The sequence below is a fragment of the Salmo salar genome, chromosome 11 (genome assembly GCF_965601325.2).
Source record: "Salmo salar chromosome 11, fSalSal1, whole genome shotgun sequence".
NCBI classification, from domain to species: Eukaryota; Metazoa; Chordata; class Actinopteri; order Salmoniformes; family Salmonidae; genus Salmo; species Salmo salar.
Genome location: NC_138301.1, coordinates 36,807,433 through 36,826,472, shown reverse-complemented (window position 1 = coordinate 36,826,472; position 19,040 = coordinate 36,807,433). Strand labels below are relative to the sequence as shown.

The window sequence follows — 19,040 nt, the reverse complement described above, 5'->3', positions numbered from 1 at the left end:
AACCTTTATTTAACTAGGCAAGTCAGTTAAGAACAAATTCATATTTACAATGATGGCCTACCCCGGATGACACTGGGCCAATTGTGTACCGCCCTATGGGACTCCTAATCACAGCTGGTTGTGATACAGCCTGTAATCGAACCAGGGTCTGTAGTGACGCCTCTAGCACTGAGATGCAGTGCCTTAGACCACTGCGCCACCCGGGAGCCCCAAGGCTATAACCTAAGAATGTATGTGTCCAAAGTCCCACTCTATTCACTAAATAGTGCACTACTTTTGAACAGGGCCCTAGAAATGAAATAGGGTGCCATTTGGGACATAGTCATTGACTGTAATTGCCTTACCTGTGGACAAACTCCCTCCACAGCATCTACGATGACAATGGCCCCGTCACATAGTCTGACGGCGGTGGACACCTCAGACGAAAAGTCCACATGGCCCGGAGAGTCAATCAAGTTTATCAGGTAGTCCTTCTCCCCTGAGACAGACACACACACACAAGACAGACAGACACACAGGCAGGCACATACACACGCATGGGTCAATTAGATGGAGACAAGTGGTCTGCCTCACAACAGGTCTCAACGTATCCAAGTCAACATGTTCCTACTGTGGTGTCTTACCAGCAGCATAGTGCAGTGAGATAGCGCTGGACTTCATGGTGATCCCTCGGATCTGCTCATCCTCCCGGCTGTCCAGGTACCTCAGCTAATTCATAAACAACATCAGAACACAGACGTATACATGACCATATCACAGATCAATGTGTAGATCAGGGACACACAACTAGATTAGTAAAAGGGCCAAATAACAAAGTCTGGCTACAGTAATATGACAAGGATAATACCACTACAGATGATTGAGATCAAGTCATACTAACCTTTCCGGCTAAGCGACTTGATATAATGCCATTGCTCGCCACCAAGCTATCTGCCAGAGTTGTTTTGCCTGCAAAATAGATAGTGGTGGATATGAATGGAGTGTCACTACAAATGGTCATGCATGCAAACAACTGTCATCATGGCCCTGTACAGTATTATCCCGTGCAACATTCTCAATAATCAAGTCAATGGAACCTACCATGGTCCACGTGTGCCAGAATGCACAGGTTCCTGACGTTGGCAGGATTCTTCTGTAGTGCCTTGATCTTATCCAAACTGGTGTGTCCCATGTTTGACTGCTTTGGACAAGCTAATACATCAGGCGAGGAAACAAACTTTAGGAGATATCATCTAGTAATGTCACTATTACCTACCTAGCTACTGCTATCAATACTGATCAGTGCCAGTGCACTCAACACAGCAAAGTTAGTTAGTAAAACAACAACACACCTCCATTCTGAATGACAGCAATACAAAAGGTGCGTGATATGTAGCTGCAACTTACAGTATTTTACAATATGCTGCACTCAGCTAAAAGACGTGGACAACAATGTTAGCGTTCTATACAAAGTAGTATATTACTATATATATGATTCATAACCTAAAATAAATGATCATATCATATTAGAAATCTCAATATTATGCGACAAAAGTCATATAAAACACAAACCTGGACACAACTCACTCACGTTGTCTGCCCGGAACAATACGTAAAATGTTGACGCCGCTGTTTAAATGACGTAGTACGTTACGTCGTTACTAGGAAGCTCAGCGGTTGCTGGGGTAACGTGCTGCTTCCATAGAAACAAAACTGCACACTTTAGCGCGAGCTGTCCACTGAGGTATAAAAGAACGGAGCTGTCGGGCGGTGTTTGTGGGATTGCAGGGGAAAGAGCCACGAAAAACGCTATCCCCCCTCAAAGACATGAAACGGCTGTGCATATGTGAGATCTGCAGCTGTGGGTAAGGAGGACGTATTGATTTAGTCTAGGAAAACGGTATGATGAGATTACCAGTGTTTCCACAAGTTTGTGTGTGAATAAATTATTTTCGTGCGTTAATTTAGGATTGACTAACCAGTGAAGTGACACGCCAATGCCAAGTAGTGCATGGAGTTGACATTAAAATGGCAAATGCTGTATTTATATTATTGACTGACATTCATTATGAATCACTGTTGTAAAAACTCTATCCAATCCATTTGGCTTTCCTTTAGCTACAAAACTAGAAATGCTGAAATTCTTAGAACGACCCATATGGCATTGTAAATCGTCAGAAATTGACTGTGACAATAAATGACTATTCAGCGGTAAAATAAATAGACACTTTTGCCATTTTGCCAAGTTGTCCAATGCCTAGTCATGGAAAAACATTTCTTGCCCAGAAAAATATTGTTGCACTAATGACCGACTGAATAAAAAATATCCTAGATAGGTGCGAACATATCTACATTTGTCATTTCACCAATACAAGGAGACTTGTCTGGCTTTATTTAGATCTGAGGCCTGAGTAAAGACAACGCCCTTGGTTACATAGAAACTAGTGCATTTCTTATTGCCCTGAAACGATATCAGCCTATGATAAATCCACAGCAATCATTGTGAAAATGTAGCCCGTGATTTCTGACATTGGTATCCAATTGATTAAAGTTGTCGGTTTATTCAAGTTCAGTTTTTTTTCTTATACTCTTTATTTTACCCCCAACTAAGTATACTATGTTAACACAATACTCCAATGTACGGTATTATCATGTTTTGTTATTATCATGTGATTGTTGCACAATGTTTTCATAAGCCTTTCAAATAGGTCAGTGAATGCAATAATTTTTTTCTGATTCTGAGTCTGACAGTGTGAATTAATTATGCTACTATGCCTGTTAAGTCACCATAGATGCAATAGAAATGCATGGCTGATACATCATATTGAGTTAAATGTCTGTTAATCTAAGATTAAATACAAGTCTGGCATTCTTTTAAAGAATTCACACCTAGCTCAGTCAGTACACATTCATTGCATTGGATAACCAGGTAGATAATTGCTCACACCCAGCCTGCTGGTTTCCATTCTGCACTTAATTAAAGATTAAGATGATTAGTCTGTTATTTAATTCAGAGGATGCTCTGTGTAGGGTGGCATGCCACGTAACTAGCTAACTCACTGCCAGTCACCATAATTGCATTGTAAATTAATACTACACTCTATTGGTATAGTGTTCATTAGTCCACTGTTAATGCACGTCAGCACAGCTGTCAAGTTTAAGATAGAGCACTTTCAGTAAAATAAAGTTTTGAACTTTGCCCTCTGTCTAGACGCCATCGCTGCCCCCACCGACCCACAGCTCTGTATGGAAAGCCCAATATGACATGTGTCCTGACAGAGTACACAGAGAAGTACCCTGCCTATGGAGGATACAACCCGCCCCAGAGCCTGAAACCCAAGCCTGTTAACCACGGTGACCGGGGGAGAATGGATGGAACTACTACATTCAAGTAAACACCTTAGTCATGGATCACACCCTAATGAAACACCAATCCCTTTCAAGTACACTACTTTTGGCCAAGAATGCCACATAGGGCAGGGGACAAAAGTAGTGCAAAACCAAATGTAAGAGAATAGGGTGCTATTTGAGACTGTGTCAATCTTCTGCTATTCAACCACTCTCATTTAATGCAAAACCCTTTGAGGCACACACACACACACACACACACACACACACACACACACACACACACACACACACACACACACACCCCCCTCATGCAAGCCATGCGGTTTTGAGGGGATTTTGGAAAATGTACCTTTTTAAGTGGTCTCTAAAAGTCGAGCCGATTCCATATTCCACAGTCACCCTCTTATGTAGATATCACTAACTATATGAATTGGGAGTTATCCACAGAGGTCTCAATCCCAAATGAATGAAAAAGATTGGTTAATCTCTCGCTCTCCCTAGGACTGACTTTATTCCCTACGTGGTGACTCGACGGCCGGGGAAACAGCAGGCGGAGTACAAACCCAAACCTGGAGACATAGATCTGGGAACCACCTACAAACAGGACTACAGCCTTTATGAGGTCCAACCCTTCGCCCCTTCCAGACCCAGCGAGAGGGTATACGCAACAGGGCACAAAATGGATACAGTGCCTACGTACAAAGGTGAGCTATTCTGCGTTGTTTGATGACATATTACACATGACACATTTCTACACAGTGATCCTTATTTTAGTATTATATAAGAAATATTGGCATTTAAAGTTAATACGTTGCAATTTCTATGGGATATTTTATATATAAAAATTACATCATAACAATAACAAATGCGCTCTATGAAGAAACTATGGTTATTACCAAAACTAACACATACAAATCTTTTCATGTTTCAACTCTTTTAATGTTTCAAGAGGATTTCCGACAGTGGGAGATGTGCAAGCGGGAGCTGAAGAAACCCGACCTGACCTACCACCCGCCAGACGCCAAGTTCGACGGCCACACCACCTTCCAGGACGACTTCCTCCCCCGAGGCCTTGCCCCCAGACAGAGCTTCAAACCCTCCAGTATCCCCAAAATATCCGATACCCCCTTCGATGGGGTGACCAGTAACCAGCAGTGCTATGTGTCCCACCCTCTGGAGGCACGCTGGGTGAAGGTTCCAGAGCCCTATAAACCCAGTAGCCAGCCCCTTCAAGACCTCACCACCAACCGAAGAGACTATCAGGGCCTGCCAGGACAGCTGCCCCAGAGCTATAAGCCTAACCCTGGAAAGGTAACGCTGTGTTTAATGACATCTCACTAGTCACAGACTATGTAATCGAGCATCTCATCAAATTACACATGATTTTAGTTCTGGGTTAACCCAGATTAATATCTCACTAACTCCTCTTCACTTACCTTTTCTGGCCAGTGACAGCGTCAACTGATATTTGATCATTAGTAGACAGTGGCTGATGAAATATCTCTGGGTGGTAGCCTAGCGGTTAACCTGTTGGGGATAGGGGGCAGTATTTGCACGGCCGGATAAAAAACGTACCCGATTTAATCTGGTTACTACTCCTGCCCAGTAACTAGAATATGCATATAATTGTTTGATTTGGATATAAAACACCCTAAAGTTTCTAAAACTGTTTGAATGGTGTCTGAGTATAACAGGACTCATTTGGCAGGCCAAAACCTGAGAAGATTCCAAACAGGAAGCGCCCTCTCTGACCATTTCTTGGCCTTCTTGATCATCTCTATCCAAAACAGGGGATCTCTGGCATAACGTGACATTTTCTAACGCTCCCATAGGCTCTCAGAAGGTGCCAGAACGTTGAATGATGACTTTGCAGGCCATGGCTGAAAAACAGTAGCGCATTTGGTAAGTGGTCGATCTGAAAACAATGAGACTGGTGCGCGCGTGCACGAGACGACTCCATGTTTCCATTTTCAGTCTTTGAACAAAAACAGGGTTTCCCGGTCGGAATATTATCGCTTTTTTATGAGAAAAATCGCATAAAAATTGATTTTAAACAGCGTTTGACATGCTTCGAAGTACGGTAATGGAATATTTTGCATTTTTTTGTCACAAAACGCGCCGGGCGCGTCACCCTTCTTTACCCTTCGAATAGTGTCTTGAACGCACGAACAAAACGCCGCTATTTGGATATAACTATGGGTTATTTGGAACCAAACCAACATTTGTTATTGAAATAGAAGTCCTGGGAGTGCATTCTGACGAAGAACAGCAAAGGTAATCAATTTTTCTTATAGTAAATCTGAGTTTGGTGAGTACCAAACTTGGTGGGTGTCAAAATAGCTAGCTGTGATGGCCGGGCTATCTACTCAGAATATTGCAAAATGTGCTTTCACCGAAAAGCTATTTTAGAATCGGACATAGCGATTGAATAAAGGAGTTCTGTATCTATAATTCTTAAAATAATTGTCATGTTTTTTGTGAACGTTTATCGTGAGTAATTTAGTAAATTCACCGGAAGTGTTCGGTGGGAATGCTAGTCACATGCTAGTCACATGCTAATGTAAAAAGCTGGTTTTTGATATAAATATGAACTTGATTGAACAAAACATGCATGTATTGTATAACATAATGTCCTAGGAGTGTCATCTGATGAAGATCATCAAAGGTTAGTGCTGCATTTAGCTGTGGTTTTGGTTTTTGTGACATTATATGCTAGCTTGAAAAATGGGTGTCTGATTATTTCTGGCTGGGTACTCTGCTGACATAATCTAATGTTTTGCTTTCGTTGTAAAGCCTTTTTGAAATCGGACAGTGTGGTTAGATTAACGAGAGTCTTGTCTTTAAAATGGTGTAAAATAGTCATATGTTTGAGAAATTGAAGTAATAGCATTTCTAAGGTATTTGAATATCGCGCCACGGGATTCCACTGGCTGTTGAGTAGGTTAAGCCCAGAGAGGTTAAGAGGTTGGGCCAGTAACTGAGCTGACTAGGGGAAATCTGTTGATGTGCCCTTGAGCAAGGCACTTACAAGAGCAATTAGAGTTAAGTTGCTCTGGATAAGAGCATCTGCTAAATGACTAAAATGTAAAAAAATCTCTCTATTGAAGTGCAGATTCAAGATAGACGTGTAGTTTTGTTTGAATGTCCCATGTGTTTTTATTTTCAATGTGATTATCTGGTGAGTTGATGTATGTTACTCAGGTGAAACCAAAGTCAAATGTCCATCTGAGGTTGAACAATAAACCTCTATTCCACTCTACTCTGTTCCTAGGTGACGTCTGACGTTCCCTTTCAGAGCAGCACAGAGTTTAAGGAGCGTTTCCAGCAGTGGCCCGTGTCCCTGCCTCAGCTGCACAAGAGCCTGCAGTACGTCAGCCCCACAGAGCACATGGATATGAGCACCACGTCTGGTGCAGACTACGTCCAACACAACATCCAGCCCTTCATCTCTGCCAAGCCCTTCAATCGGCCCACCAAGTCATCAGCTCCATTCCAGGTAGGGATGAGAAGATACAGGCATTCGGAAAGTATTCAGACCTCTTGACTTTTTCCACATTTTGTTACGTTACAGCCTTATTCTAAAGTGGATTAAATATTTTTTCCCCTCAATCTCCACACAATACCCCATAACAACAAATCAAAAACAGGTTTTTAGAAATTTTGGCAAATGTCAGGTTTGATGGGGAAAGTCGCTGCAAAGCTATTTTCAGGTCTCTCCATAGGTTCGATCAGGTTCAAATCCAGGCTCTGGCTGGGCCACTCAAGGACATTCAGAGACATGTTCCGAAGCCACTCCTGCGTTGTCTTGACTATGTTCTTAGGGTCGTTGTTCTGTTGGAAGGTGAACCTTCATCCCAGTCTGAGAACCTGCTCGAGAGCGCTCAGGACTTCATCAAGGATCTCTGTACTTTGCTCCGTTCATCTTGCCCTCGATCCTGACTAGTCTTCCAGGGCCTGCCACTGAAAAACATCCCTACAGCATGATGTTGCCACCACCATGCTTCACCATAGGGATAGTGCCAGGTTTCCACCAGATGTGACGCTTGGCATTCAGGCCAAAGCATTCAATCTTGGTTTCATCAGACCAGAGAATCTTGTTTCTCATGGTCTGAGAGTCCTTTAGGTGCCTTTTGGCAAACTCCAAGTGGGCTGCCTTTTACTGAGGAGTGGCGTCCGTCTGGCAAATCTACCATAAAGGCCTGATTGGTGAAATGTCATTCTGTCAGAGTGATCTGAGGATGCACCTGAGCTCAATTTCAAGTCTTCTAGCCTGTTTGGGATAGGGGGCAGTATTTTCACGGCTGGATGAAAAAAAACGTACCCGATTTAAACTGATTACTACTCTTGCCCAGAAACGAGAATATGCATATTATTAGTAGATTTGGATAGAAAACACTCTGAAGTTTCTAAAACTGTTTGAATGGTGTCTGTGAGTATAACAGAACTCATATAGCAGGCAAAAACCTGAGAAAATTCCAAGCAGGAAGTGGCCTGTCTGAGAATTTGTAGTTCTTCTTTTGATTCTCTATCAAAACTACAGTATCTGTGAGGTTACGTTGCACTTTCTAAGGCTTCCATTGGCAGTCTAAAGCCTTCAGAAAGCAGATTGAGCCGTCTCCTGTCTCTGGGCAGAGTATAGTAGCTCAGTTTCTCAGTGGTCTGCCTGGGGACAAAGAGATTGGATATGCGCGTTCCTGCGTGCACGCTGTTTTTTCTTTTCCTCTTTGAATGAATACACTATTGTCCGGTTGGAATATTATCGCTATTTTACAAGAAAAATACCATAAAAATTGATTTTAAACAGCATTTGACATGCTTCTAAGTACGGTAATGGAACATTTAGCCTTTTTTGTCTCGAAATGCGCTCGCGCGTTACCCTTTGGATAGTGACCTGAACGCACGAACAAAACGGAGGTATTTGGATTATTTGGAACAAAAACAACATTTCTTGTGGAAGTAGCAGTCCTGGGAGTGCATTCTGACGACGATCAGCAAAGGTAATACAATTTTTCTAATACTAATTCTGAGTTTAGTGAGCCCCGAACTTGGCGGGTCAAAATAGCTAGCCGTGATGGCTGAGCTATGTACTCAGAATAGGGCAAAATGTGCTTTCGCCGAAAAGCTATTTTAAAATCTGACATAGCGATTGCATAATGGAGTTCTGTATCTATAATTCTTAAAATAATTGTTATGTATTTTGTCAACGTTTATGAGTAATTTAGTAAATTCACCGGAAGTTTTGGGTGGGAATGCATGTTCTAAACATCACATGCCAATGTAAAAAGCTGTTTTTGGATATAAATATGAACTTGATTGAACAAAACATGCATGTATTGTATAACATAATGTCCTAGGAGTGTCATCTGATGAAGATCATCAAAGGTTAGTGCTTCATTTAGCTGTGTTTTGGGTTTTTGTGACATATATGCTTGCTTGGAAAATGGCTGTGTGATTGTTTTTGGCTATGTACTCTCCTAACATAATCTAATGTTTTGCTTTCGCTGTAAAGCCTTTTTGAAATCGGACAATGTGGTTAGATTAACGAGAGTCTTGTCTTTAAAATGGTGTAAAATTGTCCTATGTTTGAAAAATTTAAATTATAGCATTTTTGAGGTTTTGTATTTTGCGCCATGTTCTTCCATTGGATATTGGCGAGGCGTTCCGCTAGCGTCTGTCCTCAACAGGCTAGCAAATGGTCTGAATATTTACAGTGCATTCGGAAAGTATTCAGACCCTTTGACTTTTTCCACATTTTGTTATATTACAGCCTTATTCTAAAATGGATTCAATAAAAACAAATCCTCATGAATCTACACATGATACCTCATAATGACAAAGTGAAAACAGATATTTAGACATTTTTGCTAATTTATAAAAACAAGTAAAAATACATTTTTTTACATAAGTATTCAGACCTTTTGCTATGAGATTCAAAATTGAGCTCAGGTGCATCCTGTTTCCATTGATCATCCTTGAGATGTTCCTACAACTTGATTGGAGTCCACCTGTGGTAAATTCAATTGATTGGACATGATTTGGAAAGGCACACACCTGTCTATATAAGGTCCCACAGTTGACAGTGCATGTCAGAGCAAAAACCAAGCCATGAGGTCGAAGGAATTGTCGGTAGAACTGCGAGACAGGATTGTGTCGAGGCACAGATCTGGGGAAGGGTACCAAAAAATGTCTGCAGCATTGAAGGTTCCCAAGAACACAGTGGTCTCCATCATTCTTAAATGGAAGAAGTTTGGATCCACTAAGACTCTTCCTAGATCTGGCCGCCCAGCCAAACTGAGCAATCGGGTCAGAAGGGGCTTTGTCAGGGAGGTGTTATGTTTTTGATTTTATTTTGCTACTACCTGTATAGATGGTCATTCTGACAGAGCTCCAGAGTTCCTCTGTGGAGATGGGAGAACCTTCCAGAAGGACAACCATCTCTGCAGAACTCTACCAATCAGGCCTTTATGGTAGAGTGGACAGATTTTCTGCTGATGAAACCAAGATTTAACTCTTTGGCCTGAATGCCAAGCATCAAGTCTGGAGGAAACCTGGCACCATCCCAAGCATGGTGGTTGCAGCATCATGCTGTGGGGATGTTTTTCAGCGGCAGGGACTGGGAGACTAGACAGGATCAAGGGAAAGATGAACGGAGCAAAGTACAGAGAGATCCTTGATGAAAACCTGTTCCAGAGCACTCAGGACCTCCGACTGGGGCGACGGTTCACCTTCCAACAGAACAATGACCCTAAGCACACAGCCAAGACAATGAAGGAGTGGCTTCGGGACAAGTCTCTGAATGTCTTTGCAGCGACACTCCCCATCCAACCTGACAGAGCTTGAGAGGATCTGCAGAGAAGAATGGGAGAAACTCCCCAGTTTATTTTATTTATTTATTTAACCATTATTTAACTAGGCAAGTCAGTTAAGAACAAATTCTTATTTACAGTGACGGCCTACCGGGGAACAGTGTGTTAACTGCCTTGTTCAGGGGCAGAACGACAGATTTTTACCTTGTCAGCTCAGGGATTCGATCCAGCAACCTTACTGGGCTAACACTAACCACTAGGCTACTGTCATGACGTTGCCCCCTTTGGGTACAGCGAGCACTATTCCCCTTCCCTCTGCACCATCCTCATCTCTCTGTCTCTCCTACACCCAGGCTGCTGTGACCTCAGGTCGTAAATTCCTGGAGGAGAATCCTGCCTCATGGCCAGACAGTATAGAGAGTGAGTTTCATAAGAGAAAACAAAGGAATTTCTTCCACAGCACGTGAGGATGGAACAATATTCATGTTCTGGAGAATGTATAAAAGGTCGTTGAAGTATCCAGCAACGAACTGGTCCGTTTGGTACAATTCTGTGAAACTCAAGAGACAATACAGCCACATTACCATAACCCTGTTTATACAAGAGTCTCAAGTATGAGGCTTACATCTAATTGTTGTACAAAATAAATGAGTAAAGATGAAACTATTTGTGAAATGATGTGATGCTATGTAATGATGTTAATGTGAGAGAATTGTATTTCTGTTTAAAGTTTCACTAAGTCATTGGCACGCCCCCAGGGGCACAGACAGGACCTGGCGTCATGGGACCGGCCCTTTCTGCTCCTCCGAATAAAACCTCCACCGTGGGAATTTATCTTGAGAACAGCTTACGTCGATAACTACGAGAGGGCTAAGGTTTGAGTAGAGACCATGCATTTCTCTTGATTAATTCTTAACCATACCACGTGGTTAAACTCTTAGACTATCGATACCGTCAGAATAAGAACAAATCTTTCATACCATTTACTTGTCTGCAGCTAGGAATTATGTACCCGTGAATGCGAGGACCGACAACCACCGAAACAACTGTTCTATAACAACATGGCTGAATGTTACTCTGAACTATCCATTCTAACACCGGCAGAGAGAGAGAGAGAGAGCACACAAACTCTCCAACAGAAACAAACTTTCCAACAGATATCAAGACGACACACTGAGTGTAAATATATATATTGATTGCAATTATTCCCGAATGAGTGAGCGTTCATGTGCAAAGGTGGGTTTGTTGTTATAATACAATTGTTATAATTATCAACTCTGTAGTGTCTTATCTCAGCCGACCCCCACTTCCCTTTTTGTCCACCAAGCCGCGATGCCGGTTTAGCCCACTAGGGCACATCCGCTATCATTTCCTTGTAACTATCTACTGTTTGTTTATGCCTTTCTGTGATTACTTAGTTAGTAAATCAATTATTTAAGACAATTGATGTATGGATGACTCATAGTGAAGACTGGGTTCGTGCAGATAACCAACAATTTACGACATTTGGAATGAGACTAACGTGAGGTAAATAATAATTCATTAATTCGAAGACTAATTGATCAGATATTAAAATATCTGAAAGTTATATTAGGAAAATTATAACTTTGTAATCTGAATATTTTCCTTGGTGCCCCGACTTCCTAGTTAATTACAATTACATGATTAATCAGTTTAATCGCGTAATAATAATTAGAGTTATTTGATAAGTAAGTGTTCCGTTTTAATGATGCCAAAGACACGACACTACCTGCCACCCCAAATACATGTGTGCCGAGCTTGTAGCGTCATACACAAGAAGACTGTAAATTCAACAAAGTACTGAGTAAAGTGTGTGAATACTTTTTTTAACTTGTTTTTCCTTTGCCATTATGGGGTATTGTGTGTAGATTGATGAGGAAAAACATGTATTTAATCCATTTTAGAATAAGGCTGTAACGTATATTGTTTTTTTAAAGTGACGCGGTCTGAATACTTTCTGAATGCACTGCACCTGTTAATATATTGCTGGGCTGATATATCGTTTAACGGTTATGTTGTTGTACTTATATGTATTGCCATACTGATATCGTGTCTTACTGATGTCAATGTTCTGATGTAATATTCTAGTTATATTGTTCACTAAAGTGTATGCTGTTAAATTCTTGGGAGATTATTTCAACTGCACATGAATATGATTGAATATACATGTTTTATTACATTCAAAACGGTGCGTTCTCATTTTGTCCTGTAACCGGGTCAGTTGGGATTTTTTTGGGTACGTTTATCGTAGCATCAAAATGAACGTTCCCACCCCACTACCTCCAGGTCTGCACCACTATGAGGGATGACTACCAGCCTTGGGAGGTCAAGAGACAGGCCATGATCAAGAAGCCTGAGGAGATGCCGAGAGCCACCGGACAGATGGACCACCTCACCACCTTCAAGGCAATTCAAGACTCTTGTTTCCATTGGCATGCCAGGGCAATTCTCAAATCACACCCTGCCTATAGAAAAATACTTTTGGGAGGAGCACAGGATCAGCTACATTGTAGCACCTATGGAGCTGTTTTAGGGGCTAAGTGCCCTGCGGAAGGACACAACAATAGGAGATACTATAGTACCTACCATCTGAAATCACCAGCCAGTTCTCAGTACCGCCTCCATGGAGTGCACTAGTTTTGGCCAGATATGGGTGGGTTTAGGGTGTTCTTTGAGACACTGCTCAAGTATCTACACATATACACTCTTAGAAAAAATTGTTTCAAGCGTGTTCTTCGGCAGTCCCTGTAGTAGTACCCTTTTTTTTGGTTCCCGGGAGAACCCTTTTGGGTTCCATTTAGAATCCTCTGTGGAAAGGGTTCTATCTGGAACCAAAAAGGGTTCTTCAAAGGGTTATCCTATGGGCGTAGCCAAATAACCCTTTTAGGTTCTAAATAGCACCTTTTTTTCTAAGAGTGTAGCAGAGCCCCTGTCTCTCTGGCTTTAGGCCACATTCTTATAAGCCATTATTTCAATTCTATTCTATTCTATTTGATTGTATTCTATTATACAGGCCCATTTTACACCCCACGAACTGCAGCCCAATGTGAGCTTCAAGCCAGCTCACGCCCCCATGAGGGCTGATGCCCCAATGGAGGGCGGCACCATGTACAGCACAGAGTTCACCCCCAAGAGGTAACACACACACACACACACACACACACACACACACACACACACACACACAGTTACCCAGCAGAGATGCGCACACACACGCTGAGCATTTCGCTGCACTGTTTATACCTGCTGTAAACTGTGTACATGACGAATAACATTTGATTTTGATTTGACACACACACAAAGTTAACCCACAAGCATTTAGTCTGGAGTCCCCTGGAATCAGCCGTTACATCCCAGGAGGGACATCAAACAAAAATGAAGCTGTTTTACTACCTGAATGAAATGAATGACTGATGTAAAACTGAATCACTTTTATAACCTCAAGCTTAATAATTGCTAGTGTTAGTGTGAATTTGTGGATGATTATGATGTGCTGAACTTGCAGCAAGATTATTTTCCACGAGCGAACAATAAAGGTATTGTATTGATAATTTTCTGGTATTTTATCGTATGATCGTATGATTTTGTGTTGTAGGATCAGCGTTTGTCCAGCTAGCTACGACTCCCCGCCGGGCTTCGTGTTTGAGGACAGCGACGACAGGGGACATAGGTTCTACAGGAAGTTGCCATCTAAGGACATGAACAAGATGGCCGCCGGCATGGCGGTGGCTGTGGTGTCATAACGTATGACCATGATATTTGGTGACCAATGCTTTTAATCTTAAAAAGAGCGTGTGAAGGCAAAACTACTTTTGTTAGGTCTGTTATGTTTTTCATTTTATTTTCCTACTACCTGTATAGTAATTGATAGTAAATATCAATGATGTGATAATGAAATGGAACCAACAATTATGAACAAGTCACAAACAGGCCATTATAATATAAACTTCCCTGTATTGTGGTTGATGGTTTCGATTGAATAGTTGGATAATCTTTCTTTTACAAATTTGCGAATCATTAGTAATTAAAACAAGCACTTCATTTCTTAATCAATTAATTATCCTTGTGTATCTATGTGCCAAATTCTGCATAAAGTCACCACACTCACACAATTATTGAAATTCACAAACATAATGCAGAACTTTCAGGGGAAATTTTCATAGTCCAAAATAATTGTTCAAAGTGCAAAAGACATACCGAAAACTTCATTATAATCTTGCAGTGTGATTTAATTTGAAGGGGGCGATTTTTAAACTAGAGTTTAGAAAAAAGCTATAGAAAAATAGTGGCTCCTTTATAATGCACATTGTAGGAAAACGTTTCATATAAAATCACACTGACAGATTGAGTCTTATGGTAATTTTTGCTCAATGCTTTTAAACTAGGAACATGTCTCCCTCTGTGTGTTATAATGAGTATTACCAAACAAAATGTCAGGTGATCAAACTGTCTTTATTATCTTAGTATGTTGTCTTTCTAGAGCACTTAAAAGTTTTGTTCCATAAACATCTTCATGATGTTCCTTCAATCCAGTTAGGATTCTACAAACGGTATCCATGTCAACACCCAATGTTATGGTAACGTTATCGATATGTTGTCGTAAATATCAGTAGCATTGATTATTGTCAGTATGCATTTGTTTGAGTGAGTGGCACTTGATAATGTATCTGCAAAACACATGACATGTCTCTACAAATCATTGGTGATTGCAGGTAAATGCATGAGAATAAAACCAGAAGGGAAAGGTATTAAACATACCTGTGATCCAACAGCAAGTGCTTATTAATGTACTGTACGGTTTATATCCAGTCTTTTAAACAGGCGTTAAGACATCTACATAAGGTAAGAAAATAAAGTCCCACAAAAAATCTACATACTCTCAATGTACAATATTGCACTTAAAAACACAGTATTTACAAGACATTTTACAATGCAGCACATTGGTTGGATAACCAAAACAATAGTAAAAAGGAACAGACCCCATTTTTCAAACAGAGAAATATGACAGTCATGTTTTCTCTCGGGGGCCCATTCTAAATGGCACTGTATTCCCTACATAGTGCACTACTTTTGATCAGTACTGCAGTATGTAGGGCAGTGGTGGTGGGCAGGGCCCGGAACATCATAGAAATGTGTACAATGCAAATGGACCACAAGCAAGCAGAAAAATAGATTGAATTGGAAAATAACAATAAGTTCATACCTTGATTACATTGAGACACGATCACATATGTCTCTCTTGTTATTAATGGGAATAGATTTTGGCCCGGCGTCCACCTGTTTCCGACCCCTGATGTAGGGAATATGATTGGGTGCCATTGGGAACACAACCCATACCTCTCTCGGTCACTGCAGGGCCTATTTATTCCAAACAGTGATAATTTCTGTGGACAATAATTATCTCACATAATACATACTACTGTATGCACTGTACTCTGATGAATATGTTTAAAATGTATGTACACATTGAATGTTAACTGTTATGGCAAATATGCAATATCCAATAAATAATTTTGAAACCGCTTTACCTCCTACTGTCTGACTAGTAGGTTCTAATGCAAATTATTTGGTTCAGATTGTTGTTTTCTCATGTCAATGACGTTCCACTACAATCTGACATCCCTTTGCCTTCACACATGTGAATGGTCTTATAGGATTCTGCATCACACATCCAGACCAGTTCCTACTGTATACTGTATGTACATGTACAGTCAGTGGTGTAAAGTACTTAAGTAAAAATACTTTGAACTACAACTTAAGTAGTTTTTTTCTGTGTATCTGTACTTTACCTGTACTTCACAACATTCCTAATGAAAATAATGTACTTTTTACTCCTTACATTTTCCTTGACACCTAAAAGTACTTGTTACATTTTGAATGCTTAGCGGGACAGGAAAATGTTACAATTCACGCACTTATCAAGACAACATCCCTGGTCATCCCTACTGTCTCTGATTTGGCGGACTCACTAAACACAAATGCTTAGTTTGTAAATTAAAAATGTATTTAATTAAATGAATTTAAAAAAATAAGAAAATGGTGTTGTCTGGTTTACTTAATATAAGGAACTTGAAATGATTTATACTTTTACTTTTGATACCTAAGTATATTTAAAACCAAATACTTTCAGACTTTTACTCAAGTAGTATTTTACTGGATGACTTTCCCTTTTACTTGAGTCATTTTCTATTAAGGTATCTTTACTTTTACTCAAGTATGACAATTTGGTACTTTTCCCACCACTGTGTACAGTATATTCATACATTCATACATGCACTTGTTATAAATTAAAAACAATAAACACAGGATACCCATAAACCACTGCTTCTATTGGTGTTTTGTTACTAGAGCATTCTTTCTTTCTGTTCGTCCATTCAGTGCACATTACCGTGGAAAACAATGACAAGGCCATTTAAAGACTGCTCTCTCCTTTAGGAATGGGTTAACAGCACACACTTTACACACACCTTTGCGCTCACTTGTTACATGTGTCATTGGGATAATAGCTAGTATTGGTAAGGTGTTACATTTCTAAGGCCATAGGTCCATATTTGAGGCTTGCATCAAATTACATTGGTTGGGCCAGCTGAAAAATTCCTTCACTCCATATCTGTGCACGCTTGTCTTCACCAAAGGGTCTCCGGCAAACATCCCCTGTGTCTCTTTCTCAGTCTAATCAAGTCATTGGGGCATCATTATTGGGAGGAATATCCATTTAGGTTGTGATGAAGAAGTGAGAAAGATTTCCTCAATGTTGTGGTGGTAGTGTCTTTAAAGCAGACTTGAACTCCAAACAGTCTCAGGCTATGACCAGTCTACCATGTTACATGGTCCCTCCCTCCCTCCATCCATCCCTCCTTCAATCTATCCATCCATCCATCCATCCATCCCTCCCTCAATCTATCCCTCCATACATCCATCCATCCATCCCTCCCTCAATCTATCCCTCCATCCCTCCCTCAATCTATCCCTCCATACATCCATCCATCCATCCCTCCCTCAATCTATCCCTCCATCCATCCATCCCTCCCTCAATCTATCCCTCCATACATCCATCCATCCCTCCCTCAATCTATCCCTCCCTCCCTCCCTCAATCTATCCCTCAATCTATCCCTCCATCCATCCCTCCCTCAATCTATCCCTCCATCCATCCATCCATCCCTCCCTCAATCTATCCATACATCCATCCATCCCTCCCTCAATCTATCCCTCCATCCATCCCTCAATCTATCCCTCTCTCCCTCCCTCCATCCATCCCTCCCTCCCTCCCTCCCTCCCTCCCTCCCTCCCTCCCTCCCTCCCTCCCTCCCTCCCTCCCTCCCTCCCTCCCTCCCTCCATCTATCCCTCCATCCATCCCTCCCTTAATCTATCCCTCCATCCCTCCCTCCCTCCATCCCTCCCTCCCTCCATCCCTCCATCCCTCCCTCAATCTATCCCTCCATCCATCCCTCCGTCCCTCCCTCCCTCCCTCCCTCAATCTATCCCTCCCTCCCTCCCTCCCTTAATCTATCCCTCCCTCCCTCCCTCCTCCCCTCCATCCCTCCCTCCCTCCCTCCCTCCCTCCCTCCCTCCCTCCCAATCTATCCCTCCATCCATCCATCCATCCATCCATCCATCCATCCATCCATCCATCCATCCATCCCTCCATCCATCCCTCAATCTATCCCTCCATCCCTCCCTTAATCTATCCCTCCATCCATCCATCCCTCCCTCAATCTATCCCTCCATCCATCCCTCCATCTATCCATCCCTCCTTCAATCTTTCCATCCATCCCTCCCTCCCTCCCTCCCTCCCTCCCTCCATACATCCATCTCTTCCTTAATCTATCCCTCCATCCATCCCTCAATCTATCCCTCCATCCCTCCCTTAATCTATCCCTCCATCCCTCCATCCCTCCCTCAATCTATCCCTCCATCCATCCCTCCATCTATCCATCCCTCCTTCTATCTTTCCATCCATCCATCCATCCATCCATCCATCCATCCATCCCTCCTTCCGTCCCTCCTTCCGTCCATCCCTCCTTCCGTCCATCCCTCCCTCCCTCCATCCATCTATCCATCTATCCCTCCATCCATGATTCCAAGAGTTATGTTGTCCACACTGTGTCTCAACGCTCAAGGGTGAAGTTTCCTCTAGGTACAGATCTAGGATCAGCTTCTCCTCCCCATTCCCAGCCTTAACCACTAGTGGAGGAAATGCAAAACTAACCCAAGGCCAGCATCTAGGGGCAACTTCCTCCTAGAACACTAGGTGGAGCCATCCTCCTGTAAACAGGACTCACAACACCTCTGCTTGTACATGTCTATGGGGCAAAGCTTTAACCTCTTCACCACGGCACAGTAGTGGGAGGTGTCTTTACATTCACCTACACAGAGACACAGAGACACAGAGACACAACATAGAAAGTGTTAAATGCTGAAACTCAACATTTTGGCATAAAATAACATCCATTCTCCCCACAGAAGAACATGGTTATGTCCCAAATGGCACCCTATTTCCTTTATAGTGCACTACTTTTTACCAGGGCAATTATAGGACTGGTAAAAAGTAGTGCACTATATAGGGAATAGAATGCCACTGGGAACGCATGCCATATTTCCTTTAAAAAGTAGCAGAAAGCAAAGGAGTATGGCTTTACGTCAAATTCGGGCTAAAATTCAACATCAGTGTAAATGTCCATATAGATTTGGGTCTGGACTGTTAAAAAGCAGTTTAACAGTTTAAAAAGAGGGTTTGTGCGATTTTACTTGTGCGAAGTCACCGTTTTTGTAATAGCAGTTTTTTTAGTAAAAAAATATGCCAAGTCACTCCAATGACATATTCCACAGCTTCAGAAGTCAGAGGAAAGGCAGTGAGGGTAACATGGTAACAACACTACAC

At 41.8% G+C, this 19,040-nt stretch overlaps 3 protein-coding genes across 3 annotated transcripts in view; 1 reads left to right on the top strand and 2 right to left on the bottom strand.

The window, feature by feature from the left end:
* The window catches only part of LOC106595141 (elongation factor-like GTPase 1), an 82,895-nt gene extending 81,296 nt beyond the window's left edge, over positions 1-1,599 (bottom strand). The window contains exons 1-5 of the mRNA XM_082957901.1: positions 1,552-1,599; positions 1,081-1,191; positions 881-948; positions 624-708; positions 345-478 (exon numbers count right to left, since the gene is read on the bottom strand). Coding sequence (XP_082814027.1) covers positions 345-478; positions 624-708; positions 881-948; positions 1,081-1,171 — 378 coding nt within the window. The 5' untranslated portion in view covers positions 1,172-1,191; positions 1,552-1,599. The remainder of the gene's footprint in view (positions 1-344; positions 479-623; positions 709-880; positions 949-1,080; positions 1,192-1,551) is intronic.
* A 102-nt stretch (positions 1,600-1,701) lies between these two features.
* Positions 1,702-15,680, top strand: LOC106562561 (stabilizer of axonemal microtubules 2). Its single transcript, XM_014127501.2, has 8 exons — positions 1,702-1,844; positions 3,191-3,370; positions 3,832-4,034; positions 4,280-4,641; positions 6,602-6,826; positions 12,444-12,563; positions 13,171-13,292; positions 13,753-15,680. Exons 1-8 carry the CDS (start codon positions 1,807-1,809, stop codon positions 13,898-13,900), a joined length of 1,398 nt encoding a protein of 465 aa, XP_013982976.2. The 5' UTR covers positions 1,702-1,806; the 3' UTR covers positions 13,901-15,680.
* Positions 15,681-18,042: 2,362 nt separating this feature from the next.
* Positions 18,043-19,040, bottom strand: part of LOC106591568 (ADAMTS-like protein 3) — a 142,794-nt gene continuing 141,796 nt past the window's right edge. Inside the window, exon 22 of the mRNA XM_045689441.2 lies at positions 18,043-18,525. Within this exon, the coding sequence (XP_045545397.2) occupies positions 18,407-18,525 (119 nt within the window). The 3' untranslated portion in view covers positions 18,043-18,406. The remainder of the gene's footprint in view (positions 18,526-19,040) is intronic.